This window comes from Sprattus sprattus, assembly GCF_963457725.1.
Source record: "Sprattus sprattus genome assembly, chromosome: 1".
NCBI lineage: Eukaryota > Metazoa > Chordata > Actinopteri > Clupeiformes > Clupeidae > Sprattus > Sprattus sprattus.
In genome coordinates this window covers 41,067,062-41,092,789 of record NC_137920.1, presented here as the reverse complement: position 1 = coordinate 41,092,789, position 25,728 = coordinate 41,067,062, and the positions used below count along the sequence as shown (strand labels likewise).

The 25,728-nt window shown below is 42.4% G+C and overlaps 1 protein-coding gene across 1 annotated transcript in view; it reads right to left on the bottom strand.

Moving 5' to 3' along the window:
- Window positions 1–10,872, bottom strand: part of LOC308363864 (lysyl oxidase homolog 4) — a gene marked incomplete at its 5' end in the record, with an annotated part of 19,584 nt that extends 8,712 nt beyond the window's left edge. The window contains 7 exons of the mRNA XM_080836752.1: window positions 1–102; window positions 1,440–1,620; window positions 2,036–2,240; window positions 2,603–2,641; window positions 8,763–8,974; window positions 9,408–10,039; window positions 10,605–10,872. The exon at window positions 1–102 is cut by the window's left edge and continues 53 nt beyond it. Of these exons, the coding sequence (XP_080692878.1) occupies window positions 1–102; window positions 1,440–1,620; window positions 2,036–2,240; window positions 2,603–2,641; window positions 8,763–8,974; window positions 9,408–10,039; window positions 10,605–10,872 (1,639 nt within the window). The remainder of the gene's footprint in view (window positions 103–1,439; window positions 1,621–2,035; window positions 2,241–2,602; window positions 2,642–8,762; window positions 8,975–9,407; window positions 10,040–10,604) is intronic.
- Window positions 10,873–25,728: the final 14,856 nt, after the last annotated feature.

The following is a 25,728-nucleotide window of genomic DNA, read 5'->3' as shown; positions in this document are numbered from 1 at the left end:
TGTGTGTGCAGCTCCGGAGAGGGACGTCACGATGCTGACACTGCTGGATGGAGGTTTCTCTGCCGTTGCACTGCACCAGGTTCATGTGGATAGGTCCAGTACCTAAACAACACCATGACATCAGTTGGGTATCAGAGGTGTACTTGTTAAGAGAGTGTATTTACCTATACAGATCATCAGGCTCTACAATTCAGATCTATTAATGCCTACGGAAGCTTTCCCCTTTTCCGTCTTGTTGTCCTTTCCCTCAATATGTTGAATGAATCAGATCACAGAGTGTGTGATGTGGAGAGCAGGAACTGGGTGTGCAGCGGACCTCAGTGGCCAAATTATATACAAGAACCCCAAAGGCACTGTTTAATAGTTGAAAATAGAATCCTCTGCAAGAAGGCCAGAGGAAGAAAAGTGTAAGTCATGTAAGGAACCCCTGTCATTTGGACGGGAATAGAAGATTATCTCATCATCATGGGCTTGTGTAAACGTGTCAGTGCTATGTTTGTTTTTTGGCCAGTCATTACTCCTGGAAACATTGTTTTTCTACAGGTGGTTAAGAGACGTTGCAGATTAAATGATGGAAAGGTTAACCTTCTCATGCAAGCAACTCTTTTCTGGAGACGCTGGTGATGTAGTCATTCCTAATTAACAAACAAATATCCAAATAATCAAATAAACACCCACTCATGCCATTGAAGCAGAAAGAAAGAGGGACAGTCACGATATGTGACAAACCCATGATATAGTCCTGAAAGGTTTTCTAACTCAAAAGTGGAAATGTCTGAACACAGGAAGTTTCACACCATGCAGAGACAACAACAAATAGTGAGTGAAGCAGTGAAGCTGACTTCCTGGCTCTTCAAAGCATGCAGAGTAATGTAGTTGTACCATATCAGCACCCTTATCTAATGAAAGAAGCACATGACCCCTTTATCACACCAGGCAAGCACAGCCTGCTTTCAGGAGGATTTCATAGAATGCAAAGTCCCACAATTTCATGTCCAAGATCTCAGGGGAATTAGCTGGTGCGTAGTTTGCCTTAAGGTAAGACTGTGGGCTTGGCTACCATAGGCCATACGCTTAGGGTCATGAATGTGACCATGAATGACCAATCATCTCAAGGGACACTAAAAGCCACCTTTTCCTCATTCTAGATATTTAGTGACTGGCTTTCAATTGGCCCTGGGATAAATAGCTTTTGGTATTTAAGAGGTCATCACAAAAAATCCTTCTTAGTCTAAAATAATTACACTAAGAAGGAATTTCTCTCTCAGTGATGTAGTTTATGGAATAACAATCATAATAAAATAGAATCCATCATTAAAGTTATTTGTCCGTTTCGGTGTAATGGACATCTCGGATGTGAGAAAAGTTTCAGTAATGCTCTATGTTGAACTATTTGTGATCTCTCCTTTACTATATTCTGGCAATAAAGAGAACAGTACCTTGGCCCATCTGGGCTCCGTTAAGGGCCTCCTTGGCTGTTCCAAAGCCCAGCTCCCTACAGACAACACTTGCAGCTGTGATGTCCCACATTTGGTCACAAACAGTCCCCCATTTGCCCTCCCGGAGCAGCTCCACTCGCCCTTCACCCAGGCGGGGTCCTGACTTCAGGCGCACCTCTGGCTGGAAACATAAAAGGAAGAGTTGACCTATTGGATTTGGCATCATCATAACATGGTGTCATCATCATAACAATCATATCATGGACTGTTGATGGTCATTGGCATGTGAAGTAGTGCAGCATTAGCGCCTTCATTTATTTCTACTGCTTATAGAAATGCCCATACTAACTTTAGTTTACTGCTCATAGAAATGCCCATACTAACTTTAGTTTTAATTAGACTAATTTAAGGTATGGAACACATTCAGAGTACATGTATCTGTCATTTAACATAATGATGTCTCAATCCCTGCTTTAAAAGGTCCCCAGCTTACTTGTTGAAAGGCAACTTGTCCTCAAAGTAATGCAAACTATGAATTCTATTTTTTGCTTAGTACTAATTAAAGTGTCATTAATTAGAGGGTAATTGCTCCTCACCTTAGAGCGAGATGTGGTCCTGCCAGCAGCTTGGGAGAACTGGGCCCCCGGTACACAGCGCACCACGGCAGGCATGCCACCGTAGCAGGGCACATCATTCTGAGGGATGGACAGCCGTGTCTGACAGCCAGTCACCGATGTCTCTGTACCTGAACACCGAACCTCCTCTACCCAGTAGCCCTTCTTAGTGACCATAACGCTCAGCCTAGGGAAACCCGTTATTGGAGGAGTGATTACAGTGGGCAAAAGCGAAACAATTAATTCATTAATTACATGTAGGACTGAAAATAATTGGCAAGGCAGAGTCATTCATATAGCCCCTGTAGTAATACATTCAAAGTGCTTTACAGATGAGAAAATACAAGGATAATTCAAATTCAAATTATAAAGATATAGGATAATAGAATTAAAAACATGACTATTGATTTGAGTAGAGCTAACAGTATGTTAAACTGAGCTATGAGCCTGGTGAAATAGGAATGTTTTCAGCCTGAAGGAAGATTTCATTGGGGACTGCTGAATTGAAATGATAATGCATAATGATTAACAATAACATGCTCAACGTACCTCGTGGACGGGTCTGCTATCTTAGTGTCCCACAATTTCCTGAGAGAGAAAACATCCGAAACTTGAGAACAGATTAGATGTTTAAGGCACTAATATGTCAATTTACACACATTTACACACACATATTACACACATTTACACACATTTATACACACATATTACCCTAGTATGGTGTACTCCACCGAAGGCCAAATGTCTTTGTTATTTAAAGAAATCACACCCGACCCGCCAAACACAAACACACTAATGCATACACAAAAGCTATATATATACAAATGTATACACACATCTGTCAGCCAGTAGCCAGTAGCCAGTAGCTGGGGCATAAACATAATCAGGATATGTGACCAAGACAAAACAAGCTGAGGATGCAATGTGGTTTTGAAGTTTCACGGAAGCCCCATCCAGATTTCAATGTTTCTATTGTTCAGTCAGAAGCAGCCAAACCCACGCCTTCATCACTCCCTCTCTCTCCACACTGCCTTGCTCCCCCGTGACCATCGCTCTGGCGTAACACACTCTGTTGCTTTGTATAGGAAGGTTTGGCAAGAGAAGGGCCCATGGAAAATACAGCATGCACCATTTCATGAGCTGAGCTAAATACGGCTTCAAGTTACGCTGAGTTAACAGTCACAGCAGGAGATAGCCAGCTGTTTGGCCTTAGTTATTATTCACTCCACCTTAAAGCAGAACTGGACTGAAACCTGGGAGTCGCTCCTAGTTCAAAAATGGAATCAGGAAATAGGTAACTGGGCATTAGAGTTAAATAAACACACAGCAACCTCCCAGAGACCACAAGCTTTCTGTTCTGTGCTGTGGTTACACCACACAAGGAATGGGACATCTACACTTCAGTTGCCAGGCAGAGATAAAAATGAATCTTTCAGGAGGAAGAAGGGAGAAAAGCTCAATGAAAACGGTGACAGAAATGACAGCTGTATTTCTCTCATAGAGCAAGGCCATCTGCACTTAGCCTGGATTTTGGATGACAGTTTAAAGGACTCAATAAGACTGATATTATTACAGAAGTCTGGAACTGTTAAAAGGGAAGCCTACTCGCTCTACAGACGGGAAGAAAGCAACAGCTGAGTCATCAAAGCAGCCAACCACACACCCTGCTTTTCTGAGGCAACCCCAAAGATGTGGTGGTCCATTTGACTCTCAGCCATGGCAGCCCAAACGGAGTTGTTTTGTCACATTTACAGTACACATCTGCAGTATGCTTTCTTCACACTTCCAACACAGTCAGGCTGTTACTCGGTTAACACCAGAAAAAAATCACAGTACACCAGCATTAGTTCACAGAGTGTGCAAGAAGACTCAGAGAAGCACACTGAAACACAACAACACCTACAGTTTCCCTCTGTTCTGAAGCACCCTTAAACGCAACAACACCTACAGTTTCACTCTGGTCTGAGGCACACTGAAACGCAACAACACCTACAGTTTCAATCTGGTCTGAGGAACCATTGAAAAGCACAGATGGCTAGTTAGGAGGCTAGAATGCTTCAGTTCAGTCAGACATGCAGATACATGGGAGGAGATGGAAATACGAGATTTATTGGGTATGCTAGAACACACTGTGCCTGAATCTCTGGTTGCAGGTTGACACATTTGTACACCCATCTAACTATAGATATGATACACCCAACTAGGAATATACATATGCTACACCCAACTAGATATATACAGTATGCTACACCCAACTAGAGATATATATATATGCTTCACCCAACTAGGGATATATGCTACACCCAACTAGGGATGTATATATGCTAAACCCATCTAACTATAGATATGCCTCACCCAACTAGGGATATACAGATATATGCTACACCCAACTAGAGATATACATTACTACACCCAACTAGGAATAAAATATGCTACACACAACTAGGGTTATAGATATGCTTCACCCAATAGGGATATAAATATATATATGCTACACCCAACTAGGGATAAAGATATTCTACACCCAACTAGGGATATAGATATGCTACACCCAACTAAGGCTAAAGATATGCTACACAAACATATGACGCTTCTTTTGCTCCATGATTTTCTCTGCTTGTTTCTTATACCGGTGTCACAACACAGACTTGTAAGCCTAATTGAAGATAACCTCCATTATTGAGTCATTATGTGGCCAGAGTACCATTGGCAAGCGGCTCGGTAACAATGGTATATTCAGTCCCTATCATACATTCTAAACCTGATTGTTCAAATCCTTGATTGTGATTGGCTAAAAGCCGTTGTAAAATCCAGCATTACCTTACAATTTGACCTGATTACATTCCATATTACTGCGCAGCGAATGGCAAGGCATTCATATAGCGCATTTCATACCCAGTGTTCCATCTGGCTGTTGCGTTGCTTCAAGGGTTGCGTGGCAACGATTTATTTAGGAACTATAATTTTTAGTGGCGGAAGAATGACGGTTTATTATTAAACTGTTGTTTCTTAAATTGAATTGTCTTTAATTATGAAACCATATCAAATATGTGTAGTAACAGGTTTAGAAAAGCAATAAGCCCCGCGAGTCCGTGCTTTGCGCTGATTTTAGAACAGGTAAGGGGGTTTAACGGCACTCCGCTTCGCGTCGTGCCTAACAACTCCCTTACCTGTTCTAAAATCAGCGCAAAGCACGGCCTCTTGGGGCTTATTGCTTAATTCTAAAACTGATTGGTCCAATCCTTGATTGTGATTGGCTAAAAGCCGTTGTAAAATCCAGCATAACCTTTATAGTTGTCCTCATAACATTCTATGATAACATTCCATATTACTGCGCAGCGAATGGCAAGGCAAATTTGACATCTAGCTGTTGCGTTGCTTCAAGGGTTGCGTGGCGACGATTTATTTAGGAACTATACTTTGTAATGGCGGAAGAATGACGGTTTATCATTAAACTATTGTTTCTTAAATTGAATTGTTTTTATTTAATGAAACCATATCAAATATTTGTAGTGACAGTTTTAGAAAAGCAATAAGCCCCGTGAGTCCGTGCTTTGCGCTGATTTTAGAACAGGTAAGGGGGTTTTCGCGTCGTGCCTAACAACTCCCCTTACCTGTTCTAAAATCAGCGCAAAGCACGGCCTCTTGGGGATTATTGCTTAAATAACAACCACAGAGGATTCAACACTGCTGATTAAACCAAATTACATGATATCAGCCTTATAATAATATCTGATTCTGCTCTACACTGTGTGCAAAATACCTGTCTCTATAAATGATCTGGTATAATGCACACATTACATACAGTATGTCCTGGGCCAGAACTGATCGATAAAAAATAAAACACATTAAAAAGAAAACACTGATCAGCTGATTTTAAAGGAGAACATATTTAAAAGAGAGAAAGATCTTAATAGGAAGACAGATGTTCCCGAAAGGAATAATAAAAATGGCAAAGAGCCTGACTTAAATGGACGCCATAATACGTCGACGGAGCTCAAATAGAAACACTCGCACATTCATCTATTTGGTCACATACACATCATAAATGCCGTCCACCGTTCTATTAAAAACCTTCATCTATTTGGTCACATACACATCATAAATGCCGTCCACCGTTCTATTAAAAACCTTCATCTATTTGGTCACATACACATCATACATGCACGTCCACCCTTCTATTAAAAACCTTCTGAAGAAAGAAAGGAAGTGAGGTTAGGACCCCCAGTTTGAGACTGCCACATTCTGTGGAGGTTGGAACTGCACACAGTGGCGGAGGAGTGGTGTGGATTAAAGAGGAACCATTACTTTCCATATAAACCAAACCACAGACCTGGCTTTAAAGAGGAGAACCTTAAGTCACTAGTGAGGTTTCCTGTCCCGATTTGGATGAATACTCCACACCACTAATACATACTCACTCTTAATGAATAAAGCACACCACTACTACATACTCACTCTTAAGGAATACTCCACACCACTAATACATACTCACTCTTAAGGAATACTCCACACCACTACTGCATACACACTCTTAATGAATAAAACACACCAATACTGCATACAGACACTTAATGAATACTCCACAACACTACTGCATACACACTCTTTATGTATAAAACACTCCACTACTGCATACACACTCTTAATGAATACACCACTACTGCATACACACACATAATAAATACTCCACTCCACTACCGCATACTCACTCTTAATGTATAAAACACACAAAGAGATAAAAAGGGTGCTGAAGTTTGGGGCTGCATACCTGAAATGTTTTACATTTTGAAGTAAATGAAGAATGTAAATATATTTAAAAAGTTTTCCGGGACAACTAACTAAATACACTGGAATCTTTTACACATCCTTGGCATATCTCAAACCAAACTGTAATGAATATTTTGCCTCCCTGTCCCAAAAAGTGTTGCTCCATTCACAACATGTCTGTCTTCAGAACATGTCTGTCTTCACAGTTTACCTCAAAGTCACTTAATAACTGCACAATGGGCCTCAAAGTCACTTTATACCTGCACAATGGGCCACAAAGTCACTTAATAACTGCACAATGGGCTTGCAATCAGCAATCAGTTTATGACATGAATATCGCTTCATCCGTTAAATGATTCAATTCAAGGATGTCAGTTACACCAGGCTCACAAGTGCAGACTATGCAAATGGAGGCCAAATACCCCTCAAGCACTTTTTCTCACCAGAAGAATTCATAACATCCTATCCCAAAACTCTTTGATGGCACCAAACAAAAAGAAAGGAGGCAAGCAGAAGTTACAGCTGTCTGACTTTAAAGAGAAAAAAGGAGCTTAAAATGTGTTGAATGTTCATATGTATCTTCTCAGAACTGAATTTAAAGCGCTGGATAGACCCACCAATTGAGACATACTGTATATAGTCCATGAAAAGACACTGTGGTCAGTCATTCAGACAGAGGAGGTCTGTCCCTGGCTGTTTCCATGAATATGTTTAGCCCAATGGTCAGACACATGGTCTGGGCTCACCCAACATATTAAGGCCTTTGGCACCAAGGAAGTCACCATCTCTATTAGTAGGTTAACCTTCAATGGATCAGGAAGTGTTTCCCTGTTACAAAACTCAACCAGGCCAGATAGAAAAATAGAACAGGGTTTTTTTTTTTTTAAATGCCTGTGTGTGAGTAAGCTGTACTGTCTAACTCTACTTAACCACAAGACATTATAGTTTCCATAGTGCTGGGAAACCCACTAGCGTCTAAGCACACAGCTTAACATGGGCATAAGGAGACATGTCAGACTGACAGGGAATTGAGGGGCAGAGAGAGACATGCAGACAGACAAAATTACAGACAGAGACAGCGGCCTGATCTCACTCTCTCTTCCTGGATTCACATAATTATGCACAGAAGGAGAGAAAGGAGTTTTGTGGGAGGGACGGTAATGAGCCAGACTGAGGTACACATGGCATTCAGAATCCACAAAACTGGAATCGTTGAGTTCAAGGTTCACTACCTCCCAGACCCCCCCACCACATACATACACAGACTCGTTTTTACTTACTTACAACACATGAATAAAAGAAGTACATATCATATGCAACTGTGGCAGACAAGTGGTTTGGATTTCACCCTCATCACCCAGTTCCCTTCCCCCACTATTATCATGCTCTGGGCTACACAGGGCTAAATGTTTGATGTTGATGTTCTTTTTATAAATGAACTCACTAGTTATGGTGACAGAAGAGGTTCAATCAAATTGTTTTGTTTATGATTACAGAGTCTGAATGGCAGCAAGTAATGTCAGCACAGCAGAGGTTTGTCTTAATGGTTGGTTCCCTCCAAGTGATTTATGATTAAAAGACCTTTCACAGTCTGCTTTTTCCCACACAGAGCACTGGAGGGTTGACCTCTACACTTTTGTTGTGGGCCTTAAATACAACTCGCCAAACAAGCAATTTGATTAATATTACTGCCATTTTCTTTCCTTTAGTCCATGTTGCTCACGTCCTCATATTACCATGGTTACTACAGCCCCATCTAAACTTGGGTGTGCAAGGCGTTTGTTCCAATGGGGATTGTTTGACAGAGTTTGTAAAATAAACTATTGGTAGGTGTTATTATACAGCCTAAAAACAGTTACAAGTTAATGGCTGCTCCACACAAAATGTAGCATGATGTGGTTTGTTTATGTAGTATTCTGATGATGGTGGTTGCGCTCACCTGTACACTGGCTCATCAGGCTGCTCTGCTGCAGGGAATCCCAGCATGCCACAGGTGACCCGGCTACTGCTCATGTCCCAGCCCTGACTGCACACATGGCGCCACCTCCCAGCCAGCTTCACCTCCACCACACCCTCTGTGACGATGGAGTTTCTCCGGGTACTTGTCAGCACAGGACGCAGACGCACTTCATCAAGATTCACCCTGGAGCCCTAAGATAATGAAAAATGAACAACGACATTATATTTCTCAAAAAAATGAATTGCCAAAAAAGAGGATCCTCCAAAATGTATTTAAAAAATGGAACACTCATTGTAACACAGTGTTAGCTACACTTCAACAAATTTGGTGTGTTGTGTCAAGAACTGGCAACACAACCTGGCTGTATTGGTTGGCGAAATCAAAGTGTCTTATGTATGTGTGCAGTCTTCACCTGGCTGTACTGGTCAGTGAAATCAAAGTGTTTTATGTGTGCAGTCTTCACCTGGATGTAATGGTCAGCGAAATCAAAGTGTTATATGTGTGCAGTCTTCACCTGGCTGTACTGGTCAGCGAAATCAAAGTGTTTTATATATGTGTGCAGTCTTCACCTGGCTGTACTGGTCAGCGGAATCAAAGTGTTTTATATATGTGTGCAGTCTTCACCTGGCTGTACTGGTCAGTGAAATCAAAGTCAAGGTTATTCTCCTCCAACAGGCTGGCATGCTGGGCCATCTGTCTGGGCTCTGATGGTGGCCCCTCATGGGTGGGTGTCTCACGAGCAGGCGGTGGTCTTGTATTTGGAGGACGTTGTATTGTCTGTGAGGTGGGTAAAGTGTTGGCCCTAGAGCGTGCCTGGCTATAAGGCTGGCTATAAGGCGTCTGCCTGTAGGCTCCTACATTACGCAGGCGGTCTGGCAGCTCGTGGCCTCTGGGTACTGAGGGCTCTGGGTGGCGGGCCCGATCATTACTGAAGGGGCGCAGTTGGATTTGATGGCCATGCCTTTGATTAGCAGCCTGACGGGGGCCAGTCCGACTAATTGCTATTTGATGACCCCTCCTACGAGGGGCTTCTGGGATGTTGGAGATCTGAGGGGAGGGGGGCGGCTGGAGGAGGGGTGTGGGAGGTTGGCCTGAGGTGCCTGAAGGCTGGATGGGGCTTTGCCCCCGCTCTGGACTACACACAACACCCAAGTCTTCAGAATGGCTACAGTCATTGATGCCCCAGCCGTTTGAGTGGCAGTCTGCCAGTGAGCTCTCAGTGCCTGAGCAGAGGACATTATCCAACCAGATTGGACCTAGAGTGGGGAAAAGGACAAGCACATTGGTGTTGCCGTTATTCAAAATATGTTAGAGTAAAATTACTTTAAAAAAGCAACAAACCAGCACAAGGATATATTGAGGTTTAGTGTTTCAAGGCATAATGTTCTACTGAAAAGTTAAAACTGTGTACGTGTGTAAAAAGCCAGATTGCTAGAAATTGCGTATTAACATCATCCACTTTATCAGCAAATATGTGGATGAAGGTTTGGAAAAATAAGGAGAGATTGGCAAAGGCCTTTCTCAATGTGAAGGCTGTTCATGCTTTTCTCCTTGCTAACTGTACTGTAGCCTGCTGCATACTAAGCCAAACACTTTTCAACTAGAACCCATTAGAATCAACCCAAGCATGAATGGACACAGTGGATGTGGGGTTTGAAGTACAAGGCTATTTCTGTCATATCTGTCTTTCAGGAACCAATGCTTCAAGTAAAAGGCGCGCACCCACACACACGCACGCACGCACGCACGCACGCACGCACACGCACACACACACACGCACACACACACACACACACCCGACACAAATGCAGCACTTAATACCTTGTCCTTCTCCAAATTTTGCGCTGTGGGCCCAGGTAAGGCCACTCACAAAGCCCAACTCCCGGCACACCACATTCGCCAGGTTTATGTTGACCTCATCATCACACACGGTTCCCCACATGTTGTTGTAGAACACTTCCAATCGGCCCTGGTTGGAACTGGAGCCATCGCTTGCGAGACGCAGGCGATATCCTGGAGGAGCTCCATGACCATAGGGGAGGAGGAGGAGGAGGCTCACGCAGAGGAGGTAGCCCAGCATCATCTCCATCAGTGGGGAATAGACCTGGAATATCAGTGCAGCATTTATCAAATCACAGCTAGCCAAGTACATACAAACAGAACACCATCATCAAAATAACATATTGAAGTCCTGGGTTTTGTTGAGCACACTTATCGCAAAAGAGAACTTTGGGAGACGATACTGGTTTGAGTAATAAAATATATTTTTGGCACAATGTACAGGTGTGGAAATTAAACAACGACTGCATTGGAACTGAAATGTAAGAAGTCTGCACATGTAAATAGTGTGGTAGTAATTACTGCTTGTTTTCGTCTGAGGCTGTGACTATTTTGTGTCGTATTTGTCAGCATTGCAAAAGGCTAAAACAGTCAAAGCCGAGCCACAATAGCAGTATAAGCACTTCACATGCATTCAGCTGACAGCTGTATAATTAGCAACATAAATATGTCAGAACATTCAATGTTGTAAATCAAAGGCCCTTAGGGAGTGTGAAGAAAATTACTAAGGGTAAAATAAGCAGCAGACATCTCAACTGAAAAAAGAGAAAAAAGCTCAAGCCCAAATATATGAAAATACAGTTGTCTAGACAGTCAAGAAAACAGCCAATAAGCTAACAGGCTATGCTGATGCATGCTGAAGACTGCTCAAATGTTGACATATACTATCATTTCTTTAAATACATTTTTCAGCCTGTAGAAAAACAAAAACAAAAACAAAAACTTTAAGACTCTCAAATTGTAAAGTCGTCTTAAAGTTTTAAAAGCTACAATTATATGAGGAAAATAATGCACAGAAGAGCAAACAAAGAGACGTCTTTTTGAGGACAAAAGAGAGGTTTCACAAGGTCTGACTTACCAAGATGACAGACTCCCTGAGGAGGCACTGGTGCTTGTTCAGTGAGTGAAATGTGTGTGTGAGTGTTTGTGCCGAAAGAGGACCTACCACCTCTTCTCTCTCCTCTCCCTTCTTTTCTGTCCCTCCCTTTTGCCACTGTCATCAACCCTCCACTCCTCTCTTGTTTTAGTTTGGACCCAGTACAGCTTTCCCCCCCATATCCATTTAGCATATGCTGCTATATCTAATACACCATTAACAACTCAATCCTTCTGAACTATCTGGGGCAGTAAAACAAGTTTGATGGAACACAAGCAGTTCCTCAGGTAGATCTCTCACATGAGCAGATGAACACTGGAGCTAGTGATAGGCTATGCTGACAGGCCAGTGGGTATTGTGTATAGTTTGACCTATGGAACATCTCCGGCACAGGGCAGGAAGACAATAGTCTCTCATCAGATCAGGGATGGCACACTGCTAACAAAATGACCACCTCACACCTATGACTGGAAGCTACCTCAATGACACACAGCGACTTCAAATCCTCCTTGTGAGTATCTGGTCCACGTGAGGAGGACTTACACAAGGTCATGGTTGTGCAACACTCACTGCTTGGGCTTGATTCGTCTCCAGTCCCCCCTCCTTCTTCTTCCTTCTGTAATTGTACAGTGGCGACCCGGGTGCAAACACACACCCCAAATTAGTGGTATGGTGAAATAAATACAGATGCTCTCCAACAAAAAAAGAAAATCTCTAAAGTGCACACTCTCTCTTCCCCCAAATCTTATTTTGTAAGGACCAAACTTATGAAACGTCCATGCAGTGTGGCATATGGATGTCATCTATAGGAATGGAACCCACAGCAGCTCTCGGTTTCAATAAAAAGCATGGCAAACAAAGAGGTGGATCTTGGCTAACTCATTTCTCATTGGGATGATTTGCTAGTCCTCATATTGAGCACAGATTTCACAAAGCAGTGAACATACCTGATATTAGGTGAAGTCTGAGACACTCCACAGCAGTTCACTTGCCATTACTCTAAATTCAACAAGGGCATTTGATATTTAATAGATAACTAATAAAGATCTGTTGAATAGGAAAATACTAATATATTAAGCTGTGCCATGAATTTGATTCATTTATAGGAGATTTTTGAGCACAGTGCTCTGTAAAGCCCTATTTCTAAGCACATACAGTACAGTTTCTTTCCATGAAGTGAAGTCTCCCCCTACTGGTGATGATATGAACTGCTGTTTCAACCCACCTACATATCGACACTTGCACTCAAAATCATGCGACCCCCTTAACTATGGATGAATTTAGTGATCAGGATGTGTTTAATAAATGTCCCACAATTGCAAATATGCACACCATGTTTTACATGTAGAAAACACACCTCTCAAACAAACACAATGAACTCAAGACAGGTCTAGTGACTTTTGCACTATTTTCCTGCCAGTACCAGATGCTAGTACTAGCAGGGGCATCAGAGCAGGTGGGGCATCAGAGCAGGGGCATCAGAGTAGGTGGGGCATCAGAGCAGGTGGGGCATCAGGGGCATCTCAGGAGAGGGCTGGTGGGTCATGTGACTAGAGAATAAGAAAGTTGATCTGTCTTGTTTTTATATTAGTCAGAAACTATTTGGGTGTTTTTAAAGATTGTTTGTTTGTTATACACATGCAGGGGGTGATAAAAATGCCTTGAGCCTTTGGTTGAAGACTTCACCAAGTAAACACAATAGCAGCACCATCATCATCACAAAGACATCACAAACCACACAGAGACCAGATATACGTTTTTTTAGGCTTCACAAACATAACGACAATTTTGGTATACGCAGATAACACAATCACTACATTATTGTTGGTGTACACAGATAACTGAATCACTACATTAATGTTGGTGTATAACATAATCACTACATTAATGTTGGTGTATAACACAATCACTACATTAATGATGGTGTATAACACAATCACTACATTAATGTTGGTGTATAACATAATCACTACATTAATGTTGGTGTATAACACAATCACTACATTAATGATGGTGTATAACACAATCAGTACACTATTGTTGGTGTACAAAGATAACACAATCACTACATTATTGTTGGTGTACACAGATAACACAATCACTACATTAATGTTGGTGTATAACACAATCACTACATCAATGATGGTGTATAACACAATCACTACATTATTGTTGGTGTACACAGATAACACAATCACTACATTAAAGTTTATGTACACAGATAACACAATCACTATGTTGGTGTATAACACAATCACTACATTAATGATGGTGTACACAGGTAACACAATCACTACATTAATGATGATGTACACAGATAACCAGTGCTGTAGTGGTAAAATTATAGGTGGGTAAACTATGAATTTTATGATCAGACAGAACTCGACGTGATGCAACACGAGGCGATGCAACGGGCCCAGGGTGTTACAGCTGAAAAGTATAAAATAAAAAGAAACCATGCTGAAATTAAATACTTCCCCTGTTCTTTAACCATTGGAGAAACCTGCCTTGCAGGGGCGTGTTCTGGGGTCCATGCTCTCCTGTGCTTCAGCACCCAGGACTTCACAGTTTGTTGGATTGATGTAGGCTATAACTACCTATGTCAGCATAAATAGCCTTTACGGCATGTTTTTTTTCACATTGAGAACGGACTTGTTTTCAAATAATCTATGTTTCCAGTGTATTTCGCTGACATGCTACACTGCAGTCTTGGACACTTCACCATGTGTCTAAAATGTGTTGAGGAGGAGCTCGAAGCTGCAGAGCCACTAGCATGTTTAAATGAGAGCTGTCCTCACTTTCTAAAACATGTAAGTCAATATAAAACACTGATCAATGTACATTTACCTTCAATGGCAGTTCATTTCAAGGACAGCAGACGTGTTTTTTTTGTCTTCTACCATTTTCTTTCATAGGTGACTACACTTTTAACAGATACACGATTATGACATCCATGCCCTAATTTTAATGCATAAGACAAATGTACTAAGCTGTATGAAGACAACACGCATAGCACTCATTTCCAGCTTACACCTACAAGTACAACGTGCATAACCCCCCCCCCCCCCCCCCCCCCCATACATGCACAACATAGAGTACAAAAGTGGGAATGACAGGTAAGGCACTTAGATCTGTTTATATTCAAAGGATGCCATCTTCTGGCAAACTGAAGTGATAACTACAAGATTGACAACACAGCCTTACATCTACATTACTTTAATTCAGAAAGTCAAAAAAGGAACAGTGGATTGAATTAAAAGGTTTTATTAATATAATGGGGAATATGTGTCTGTGTGTGTGTGGGGGGGGAGGGTAATTGGGAAAAGGCTTTAGGGGGAATGGGGAGGTTCGGAAAATCAGCAAAATCATGTTTTAAAGAACATTATTGTTCAAGGTTCAGATGAGTCTTTGAGGCAGCAACCGAACATCCTAATAAACCAGGAGCGTTTACGAGTCTTCCGGCCAGGAGCAGACATGGCAGGAACCTTCTCATCACATGGAGTATGAGGGGCAGGAACCGTCTCATCACATGGAGTAGGAGGGGCAGGAACCGTCTCATCACATGGAGTATGAGGGGCAGGAACCGTCTCATCACATGGAGTATGAGGGGCAGGAACCGTCTCATCACATGGAGTATGAGGGGCAGGAACCGTCTCATCACATGGAGTAGGAGGGGCAGGAACCGTCTCATCACATGGAGTATGAGGGGCAGGAACCGTCTCATCACATGGAGTATGAGGGGCAGGAACCGTCTCATCACATGGAGTATGAGGGGCAGGAACCGTCTCATCACATGGAGTATGAGGGGCAGGAACCGTCTCATCACATGGAGTAGGAGGGGCAGGAACCGTCTCATCACATGGAGTAGGAGGGGCAGGAACCGTCTCATCACATGGAGTATGAGGGGCAGGAACCGTCTCATCACATGGAGTATGAGGGGCAGGAACCGTCTCATCACATGGAGTAGGAGGGGCAGGAACCGTCTCATCACATGGAGTATGAGGGGCAGGAACCGTCTCATCACATGGAGTATGAGGGGCAGGAACCGTCTCATCACATGGAGTATGAGGGGCAGGAACCTTCTCATCACATGGAGTAGGAGGGGCAGGAACCGTCTCATCACATGGAGTAGGAGGGGCAGGAGTCTCTGCATGCTGACCTGCTAAAGAGGGGGGGGAGGCAATGAGCACTAACTTGAACAATACCAACAACAAAAACAATAATAATGATAATTATTATTATTATAAAACCTACTTAAGTCAGAAATGGCAATGGAGGGAGACACCTTCTTGCTGCCTGTTTTTAGCATCTGATAAATAAAATAAGAACCATCATTCAAAATATGAAGTCTGTTACCTATATACTTTCATGTGTGAAAACAATATATTATGGTCATTATCGTCAAAACAGGTCATTTGTGGGAAAAGTAAATAATACCAAATCCATATTCCGCATGGTCAGTGTGTTTTTACTGTACCTTTATCTTGAGCCCCATATAAGGCACCTTCCTGGTTGTCTGCCTATCTACTGCTCCAGGCCCAGGTTCACGGGAGGTAGAAGCACTAGAGGCTGATGGGGCAGCAGGCACTTCTGTATCACACTGCTGCAGCAGTTCATTTCTCAACGCCGTCATCAAGATGTTCTCAAAGGAGACATCCTGTGTCTCCACAGCTCTCTGCAGGACGGTCTCAGGTCCAAATTTCTTGAGAAGGAACTTTTCCATGGTTCTGTAGATCGCCTGAATCTTTAAATTGCTTGGATAAGTCTGGAAGTTTGGAGTTCCTGAGGCACCACTGAACTCAGAGAGGACTTTCTCAATCAACTCTCGGGAGGAGTCCATCATATCAGCAGAGGCAGTTGGTTGATCCTTCATTTTGGCAAACATCCTAAGCATCAGAACAGTGACCAAACAGCCATAGTCGTTGCTGTCTGAACCGAGCACAGAGGCTACAGGGGAGGGACTTCCTGTAGGTATCTGCTGCTTTGCAATGGAGCCAACGTTAGTCTGAACTCTGTCCATTTCTACCATTGATTCCACATGGAGGATATCCAGTACCTGGTGTACCATCACCCCAGTGAACAGATTTAGCACGTTTTCAAGCTTCTGGGATGCGGCTTCCTTTGCCATGTGTGACTCACTGCTTGCAGTGCCGGATAGGGTGCTTTGGCTCCTGGTAGAGAATGATGTGGCTGTAACGTCATCCACTTCATCAGAGAGAGCAGAGTCAGAATATCTGAATTCTGCAAGGAACCTCTGGATCAATCCAGAATACTGACCGTCATAGTGACCAGCACTAATATCAAGAGGAGGGGATTGAGAGGTGGAACGTCCCATAGCTGTGTCTTCCCGTACTCCCTCAGTGTCAGCTTTATCGGTATCAGCAGTCGACAACCTCCTTGGTGTATCAGAAGATCCGGAAGTAGTTGTTTTTTGATTAGAATGTCTATCCAGCTCTGAATCAACCATTTCCATAACCATTGAGGTCATCACTCGGGTGAACAGATTGGCCACATTCCTACATTTGCGTAAAGGGGGAATTACTACTTGATCACTGGTTGCAACGTCAGATCGGGAAGATTCAATTGGTTCCTGATAATTAATGTTAGCAGGCAATCTGTGAATTAATCTAGTCATCAGACAGCTGCATACAGCTTTATCTAATCCCAGCAGAGAGGGCACAGGGGAGGGATCTCTGTCCGCATCAGAGGATTGGGAGCTTGAGATCCTGGGAAGAGGAACTCTGGCCGAGGCAGCATCTTCACTGGCATTCCATGCCACAAGAGGAAGAAAATATGGCTGAAGCAAATTCTTGATTGCCTCCTCAGCATAGGAGTAAACCATCTGAGAGGCACTTACTGTTCGCTGTGGAACTCTCTTCGGCAAAATCTCAGAATCTGAATCGCTTTTGCTGGCAGCCACAGGAATGGAAGTTGGGCTGCTGTCCTGGAGAACACCCTGAACCTGACTAACAAGGTTCTTGGCGATGTTGTAAACATTCCCACTGGATAAGAGACTTTCCAGGATTGTAGTGATGCAGTTCAGATCATGGGATGTATCTCCATGTTGTGCCTCCATAGTGGCTTTAGATACACTAGAATCAGGGTATTCACCAGTGTCAGCAGAGAGTCTGGACACAGAGCTCAGATCATCTGTCAGGGTCAGGTTTGAGTCCTCAGACACCTCTGACTGATCTTCAGCACAAGGGAACCATGCAACAGTTTCATGTAAGGATGCCAGGGCGACTTTCATCCTGCGCATCATTTCAATCACAGAACCACCGGTGATTTCAGGTGATGCAGTAGAGACACTTGAGATCGCACTGCTCTCATCCTTGGAATCCCCATAGCTTTCCACTGACTCAGTGGAAGTGGTCAGTGAGCTATGGTATGGCACAGACAATGGAGATCTTTAGTTAAGGTGAAGGAGGTGGACAAACATTCATAGCATTTCATCACTACAAACTCTTCATGAGTTAACTTAATACTCTGTCCCAAGCACATTGGAGCAAGTAATGTAACATCAGTGTTAATATTCCAATTGTGTGGAGGAACTGCTCTACTTGCAATGTTATAATGTCTTTGATATGTCTCACAAAGAATACATTATTTATCCACACCAAAGGGAGGTCTTTTTGCTTTATAATACCTTTCAGTTGAAGAAATGAAAGAAAGGGTTGTAGATTTTAAGGATGTAGATCTGCTAACAGAAGAAGCAGCATCCTTCACCACACTGATGTACGCGGGCAGAATCACTGTCATGGAGCTAAGACTCACAACCTTCAAGATGGCCATGCACAGTTCAGTAAACTGCATCCTTGTCATCTGTGGTCAACAAAAACAGATAATAGGATGATGACATCTTGATTCAAAAGTTTAATTGAAAAGTTCAATCACCCAGTCTGAATGGAACAGCAGTTCGTACAGGAGTGTTCAGTAGGCTGCTGAAAACTATCCAGTCCCTGCAGAAAACAGAAAAAAAGACATCTAAGTATATACATAACACAATATATCCATTTAATTTCAAGTTCACTCTTTTTGTGTTGATATTTTACAAACATAACTCACTCTTCAGGGAGATTTAGTATATATGTCTGTAAAGGAGAAAGGTGATTCTTCTCCAGAGAGCCTGGGGCAGATCCTGAACTTGAGCCATTTGAACAACAAAGATCTGCTGTACATGAAAATAAAGCAATACACTTCAAATAGAATTAAAATCAAACGGTTCATTATGGCGGATGACAATAAAAGACACTGACCTGTGTTGGCTTCAATCGTGAATATCTCACAAAGAGTCTTTTTCATTTTTCCGAAAGAAAATGATCTAATAACTATTTAAAGTAGACCTTTTGCTATTGCAGAGACGATAAATGATCAATGGAATGAGTGAACCCGTAGCAATTTACAACTTCAGAATGCTCCATAGCCTATGTCATCGCTTACATCACAAAACTTAATTGCGTCATAAAGCAGTTTGAACAATGGGGGAAAAAATCCCTGTTGGTAGACGTTTTGGAATGAAAAACGACCCGTATACAGGGAAGTAGTATTATGGTTATAGTGAAGGTATATAGCATGGTTAGGTTATATTAGCATATAATATAGCATGGTTCTACGTACAATCCCCTTGAATGAGCATGCAAGTTTCTAAACAACAAATGCCATGCCCTAGTTCAGAGGTCCCCAACCCGTCGATCACGATCGATGTGTTGATCTCGGAGACTTTCCCTGTCGATCTCCCAAAAAAAAAAATATATATATATACGTAATTTTCATTTTCGAACTGTTTTCTTACGGACTTCGGAAGAAAATATCTCTGAACACAGCTGAAGTGTTATCAGGAGGATTCTTAAATTGAACTTGAAATTGAATAAGGTAACAGATTTCTAGAGACTTCCAGGCGAAAAACACATCGTTAACAGCCCTGTATCCAGGTTTGCCCAAACAGTAGATGCTGCGTGTGCTTTCTTTTACTGTGTAAGCATGGCAAGTGTGAGAGCGCCGAAGTTGCATAGTGGCCGCAAGCGGTATTGCAGACAGATAGAGATTTCAAATTTCATATTCAATGAAATGTGACACATAGTTTCAGCGTTAAACTAATAAAATAATTGCTATCTTTGGTTCTATATGGGCTGTGGAAATAATTTAGAAAAATAATAGTTTGAGATGGATTGATAATTGATATAATTGAGAACCCCTAGTTAAATGTGTTATTGGTCACATCAATTTGAAAGCTGGACCAAAGTGTTTGATTTAATTCAGTTACAACTAGGCCCAATACACAGATAAGCTGAGTGCCCACTGCCCACACTGAGTGCCATTTTAATTGAAGCCCCAAGGAATTAGTAGCCTACTTGGTCTGCTGTACTGGATATGTAAGAGAGATGTAGGAACCAGGGATTAAAAACTAAATATTTTTCATTTCGTTTCGTTCTGACCAGAAACTTTATTTTTCTGTTCCGTTCCAGTGTTCCTATGCTTCTCTTCATGTTATTAACCGGTTAGAACCTTATAAAAGAACGGTTAATAACGTAATAACTTTATTGCGCGTGCCTAATGTTTGTCATTATGCGGGGGGGGGGGGGGGGGGGGGGGGGGGGGGGGGGCGCGTGCTTAATGTTTAGACTGTTTAGAGTGGAACAGGAGGTGCTAACATGAAGACTGTTTACAGTGCAAAGAGATCAATAATGCATACAAAGACTGAGCTCTGCTAACTGAAACTTTATTGTGCATCCAGATATCAAAAACAGAACAGTTAAAAACTCTGTAAAGCCATTTAATGTGCCTGGGCTGTGATCCATATATAAAATCCCAGCCATTCATATGTTCAAGTTGAGCACTTACTTACACTTCTTACAAAATACAGTTTTAAGTAGTAAATCCAAATTTGAGCATGGAAGAAAATATCAGACTGAATAAAATAAAAAATATCAACTGAATAAAAAGGCAGCCAATGACAATCTAATTATATATCCCAAGGTCAACAGAATAAAAAGCCAGTAAGTGCCAATGAGAATCTAAGGTCAAGCATGGCAGTTGGTCTGTCCTGTTATCGGGACTGTTATCCCACCCTCTGGGAGCTTGACCATGTAACCAGTATCATGGACTCTATTATTCACCAGGTCATTTTGGAGCAGATGAGAATGTGAAGTGGAGAGGTTATGGGGTGTTTGAACACTTATTGGATACACGTATTGCCAATTTTATGGTTGGTTCACAGAACGCTAACTTTTAGGGGTTCAATGACGTTCCATATGGACATTTTTAGAGTGTGAACTTGAGTGATTTGTGAACTTTATTAATACACAATCAGTGTCATTTTGAGAACATAAAGTATCTCTCACAGTTTACTAGTTATCCGATTATAATGATTATTTTCATTAAATTGTAATGTGTTAAATCATAAGGGTTATGAGGGTTGAATAATATTGTCTTGAAATTAGCTGTAAATCCACCACTATCTTTGGAAGCAAAAAGTTATTTATTGATGTGCTTTACAGACATTTTATTAGTCCTCTGCAAAGGCGGCCCATTAAGTGCTTGCAGATAATGCTTGAATAGAATCAATGCACTTGTCTCTGGGAGCAATGCCACTACAAAACAAACATCATATAATAAGCGTGTGATTACACTACAGACACATGTAATACACAATACATGACTACATTACATACACATGTAATATTTAAATTAAATGTAATAATAATCTCATTAAATTAAATAAACAAATAAATTAAGGACTATGAATTTTATTGAATTCTGTGCATTTTAATCAGTCTTAACAGACAAATTAAGCATATTCTGACACACTGAAGTCTTTGGCAACCCTGTAAATATAATGTAATAATAATGAGTGAGCAAAACGTCTTTTATCCGTCTCCGTGATATAGAAAATACATTCTTCTAGGACCTATGGATGAATCCATTCCTGTTGGGGGGAAATACAAACTGATCAATTCTTTCACTTTCAAAGACAATATGAGATTAAAGATTAAATGAATGAACATTACTTTTTTAATAATAATAATACTAATAATAATACACTCTATCTGTGTAGCACCTTTCATACAAAACATTGCAGCTCAAATTGCTTAACAGCAACATAAACATAAAAACATGGATAAAGTGCATAAAGATCTAAGATTACATCTTAAATCTTTATTGAAGCCGACAGATTGTGAATTAGGCCAATGGCTTACCTGTGATTCTTTCAGAGACTTTAGAAGACTGTTTCAGTTCACTGTGATTCATTGGACCCTGTAAGCGAAGGGTACAAAGGCAGCATTATACATTTCAGATTTAATTCTGTCAATTACAATTATTTTTGCTTTATTAAAATGTATTGATGCAATTTCTATAGTTTCAGCCCAATTTCGGTTTAACATTTTATGAAAGCCTATACATAAACTAATATGTGCTGTTCAATTTCCCTAGATGCTAATTTCCTCTGGTTTACTCACAGGTGATTGGTCCAACGGTAAGGGGCCTTTTATAGGAGACGGAGCGAGACTTCCTCTTCACACACTCCTGGAGAGAGAGAGAGAGAGAGAGAGAGAGAGAGAGAGAGAGATAGTTAGCACGCATACTTTACATTCACAGTACATACTTTACATTCCACCAAAGATGTCACAGTAAATCAGTCTGTGAGAAAGAACACTATAGTAAATATGCCTGTATTTAAAAGGTGAACTTAGTGCAAATGTTAACGTGGTTTAGGGTGACAATCCATTCTGACAAAGCTATAGTTAGAGTCTACTGAATTGATGTCTTGGACAGTTACAGTAGGTGTCAAATGACCCTTATTGAACATTAGGTATTAACTTTTGACAGTTTAGCAACTACACTTATGCTTAATTGATATTCAAATGAATACATGTAATTTCTTTATAAAGTGTATAGCATCTCATCTCAAAATGACAAAGCTTAAATTCTTAAATGATTTCTAAGATATCTTTTTGAATACAAATGCATGCATCCAAGCATGGTTCATGATCATTATTATTCAGTAGGCATAGATAGAGGAGGTGAGGACTCACAGGGGTGCAGGCAGAGGAGGTCTTGTCACACAGGCTGAGGCTGCAGTGCAGGAACATGTCCCTGTACTCTCCCTGGTAGAGGAAGAGCAGTGCGGAGAAGCGCGCCTGCAGAGAAGAGCCGCTCTCTTGCACCGTCACACGCAGAGGGTCACTCACGCACCTGCAATCATATACACATCACTAACACATTCAACTGAAATCTATTTATTTTATGTATCAGGGTCGGCCAGGTAGAGAGATAGAAATGTGTGTGTGTGTGTGTGTGTGTGTGTGTGACTCTGTGCGTGTTTGTGTGTGTGAGTGTGTTTGTGTGTGAGTGTGTTTGTGTGTGTGTGTGTGTGTGTGTGTGTGTATGTGTTTCTGTGTGTGTCTGTGTGTGTGTGTGTGGGGGGGGGGGGTGCATATCCTTTATGATCTGGTTGTTGAAACAGCTTAGTGGGTATACAATATGCTTATACGGTTACTATGACAAGGATAAACAGAACTATGAAGCTGAAAGATATGTCGACGATGGCATTCATTTATATTATTTGTAAATGCGTACATAAGACGATCCACACCCACAAACACACACGACAATGTTTTCTTAGGAAAAGCTACACATTGTTGAGTACCTTAAGGACCTGGGTAGGTTTGACTAACTTATTAATGCCTCGTAATATTAGTTAACTAAATGTTGTGGTCAGTGAATAAACACCCTTACACGCTTTTAACATGTGTACACACCTGTCCTTGATGAAATCGTGTCTAGAAGAATCGTCTGGGTTGGAGGTGTTGGTGGAGTAGCAGTCTTCCAGTATGACCACAAAGACTCCCTCCTCCACGCCTTCTGTGTTAATGCCCACATTGAGGGCAGAGCCCACAGGCAGTGTGACGGCACCCTCCGGGTACGGTTCAACGTAGGAGGCATTGTGATACAAAGACATGATGGCGCGGGCTCCAGGTCCAAAGCCAACCAAGCCCATCTCCTGCATGCTGTGAGCAGACATAGTTGTGTTTACATTTCACACCAAACAGGTTGTACTCTTCTGATAAGAGAAAATGCAACATAGAGTAGTTTTAGGTGGACCCTACTTACGAGAGGTAAGGTTTCACCAAACCCAAGCTAGTCTGCATGTCTAGAGGATACACACAGGAGAAGGGGAAGCCCACTGGCAATGTGAAGGACAGGCCGCTGGCCATGACGGGGTACACAAACAGAGTGTTTGAGATCACAACATGTGTGCTGTTGGCCTGTAGGGAGAAACAAAACAAAAGGTCAAACAAACGGCTGATTCCTTTCAAACTGGCAACATTAGATGTGCACCTTTGAAGAATCATTATGGCAGACAAGGCCAGGTGTTCTCACCCTCATGACGTTGCCACAGACACCATTGCGCCTCGGCACCTGGTACCATACGGTCCCGTTGGCCTCATGGTGCATGATACACAGTGGGTCGGCCATGTGGCCCGTCAGAGTGTCGAGAGCTGCGCTGGAGTCATGGATTCTGGGAAGACCCACTTGCAAGAAGTCGCCGCCACACTCAAGCTGAGGTTCAAGAACGACAGGTGCTTCTGAGGAGAGGATAAAAAGACGAGACATTCGTGTGATCTGACCACAATGATACGTACAGACAGCTGCATTCTATCTTGATATGTGCCCTTAATACAAACCCAATTGTATTCGCTTTTCCCCCTATAAACATTTTAGTCAGTGAATCAGTAACTCATTTTAAACACCTTCACTCATTCTTACACATGATATACAGTATGTCTGTTGTTGTACCCCCATAAGATAGCTGAGGGCATTGCTGGCATATCTTACCTTCACATATAACACCAGCATCCTCATTGTGACCACAGTTATGGACCTCGAAGCCCTGGTGTTTGCAGCGGGACAGGTAGGGCTCGTCGCCTTTGCACACCACGTTGTCCAACCAGATGGGTCCACTCCCAGAGCCAAAGTGGCCGTTATGGGGGGCCTCCAGGGCTGCGCCGCAACCTAGCTGTCGGCAAATCACTGCAGCGTTGTTCAGGGACCAGTCGTCATCACACACTGTACCCCAACGCCCGGCGTGGAACAGCTCCACTCGGCCCTGGCACTCGTTCTCTCCGTTGACTAGTCTCGCAGGAGCTGTTGGAGGAAGGATTGGAAATAGATGAAGGGCCCTGATGCAATGACTGCATAAGCCGAAGCACAAGAATAATGCGATAGGTCTCATGTAAAGTTTGAACGGGGCCACAAGTTGGTCTTTAGGCCCAAACACGCCTAGAATATTGTCAGGGAGGGGTCAGGTGACTGCTCCCAAAAGAGTTGGGACCTAAGAGAAATAAACAAACCACTAAATGTACAACCCTGAACTGCTTCTCACAATGGACAGTACAGGATGTCATACTCACTTGCGACTTCACACTTCCAGTTGATCTTGTCCTCACTGACACAGTTTTCTCCGTCCTTACATGTTCCACACACCTTGGTTTTCACATCTAATGAAGAGAGGTTACGTCACGACTGTGGACATGATTTTTTAGTACCACATTAGATCACACTTCAACAATGAGGCGAATGCAATGTTACCTGCTCCGTAGGCGAGGAAGCACAGCGGTGGTTTCACAAACTTGTAGACGTAATAGTTTCCTGGACACGTTTTGATGTGAATGGGAAACTCAAAGTTACAGCAGCCCCCTGTCCAGCTCCCGCACACGTTGCCCTGCACGATGCCGTCCGACACCACTGGATGAGGGCTCTTGAGCCAGAGCGGAGCCTGAGTACCGCAGGTCCAGGGGTCCAGACAGCGCTCGGCCATCTGCACACTCTCACCACCCAAGAACATACGGTACCAGCCCTGCCAGTTCACTGCCATGTCACACTTTGCATCGGTTTTGGTTTGATGGTCTGAGGCACGCCAAGCATCATCCAGGGCCGTGTAGTGTTGGCAAGGGTCAACACAGCGAGCAGAGCCGTCTACAACCACGCAGTCCTGGCCCACGTTACAGA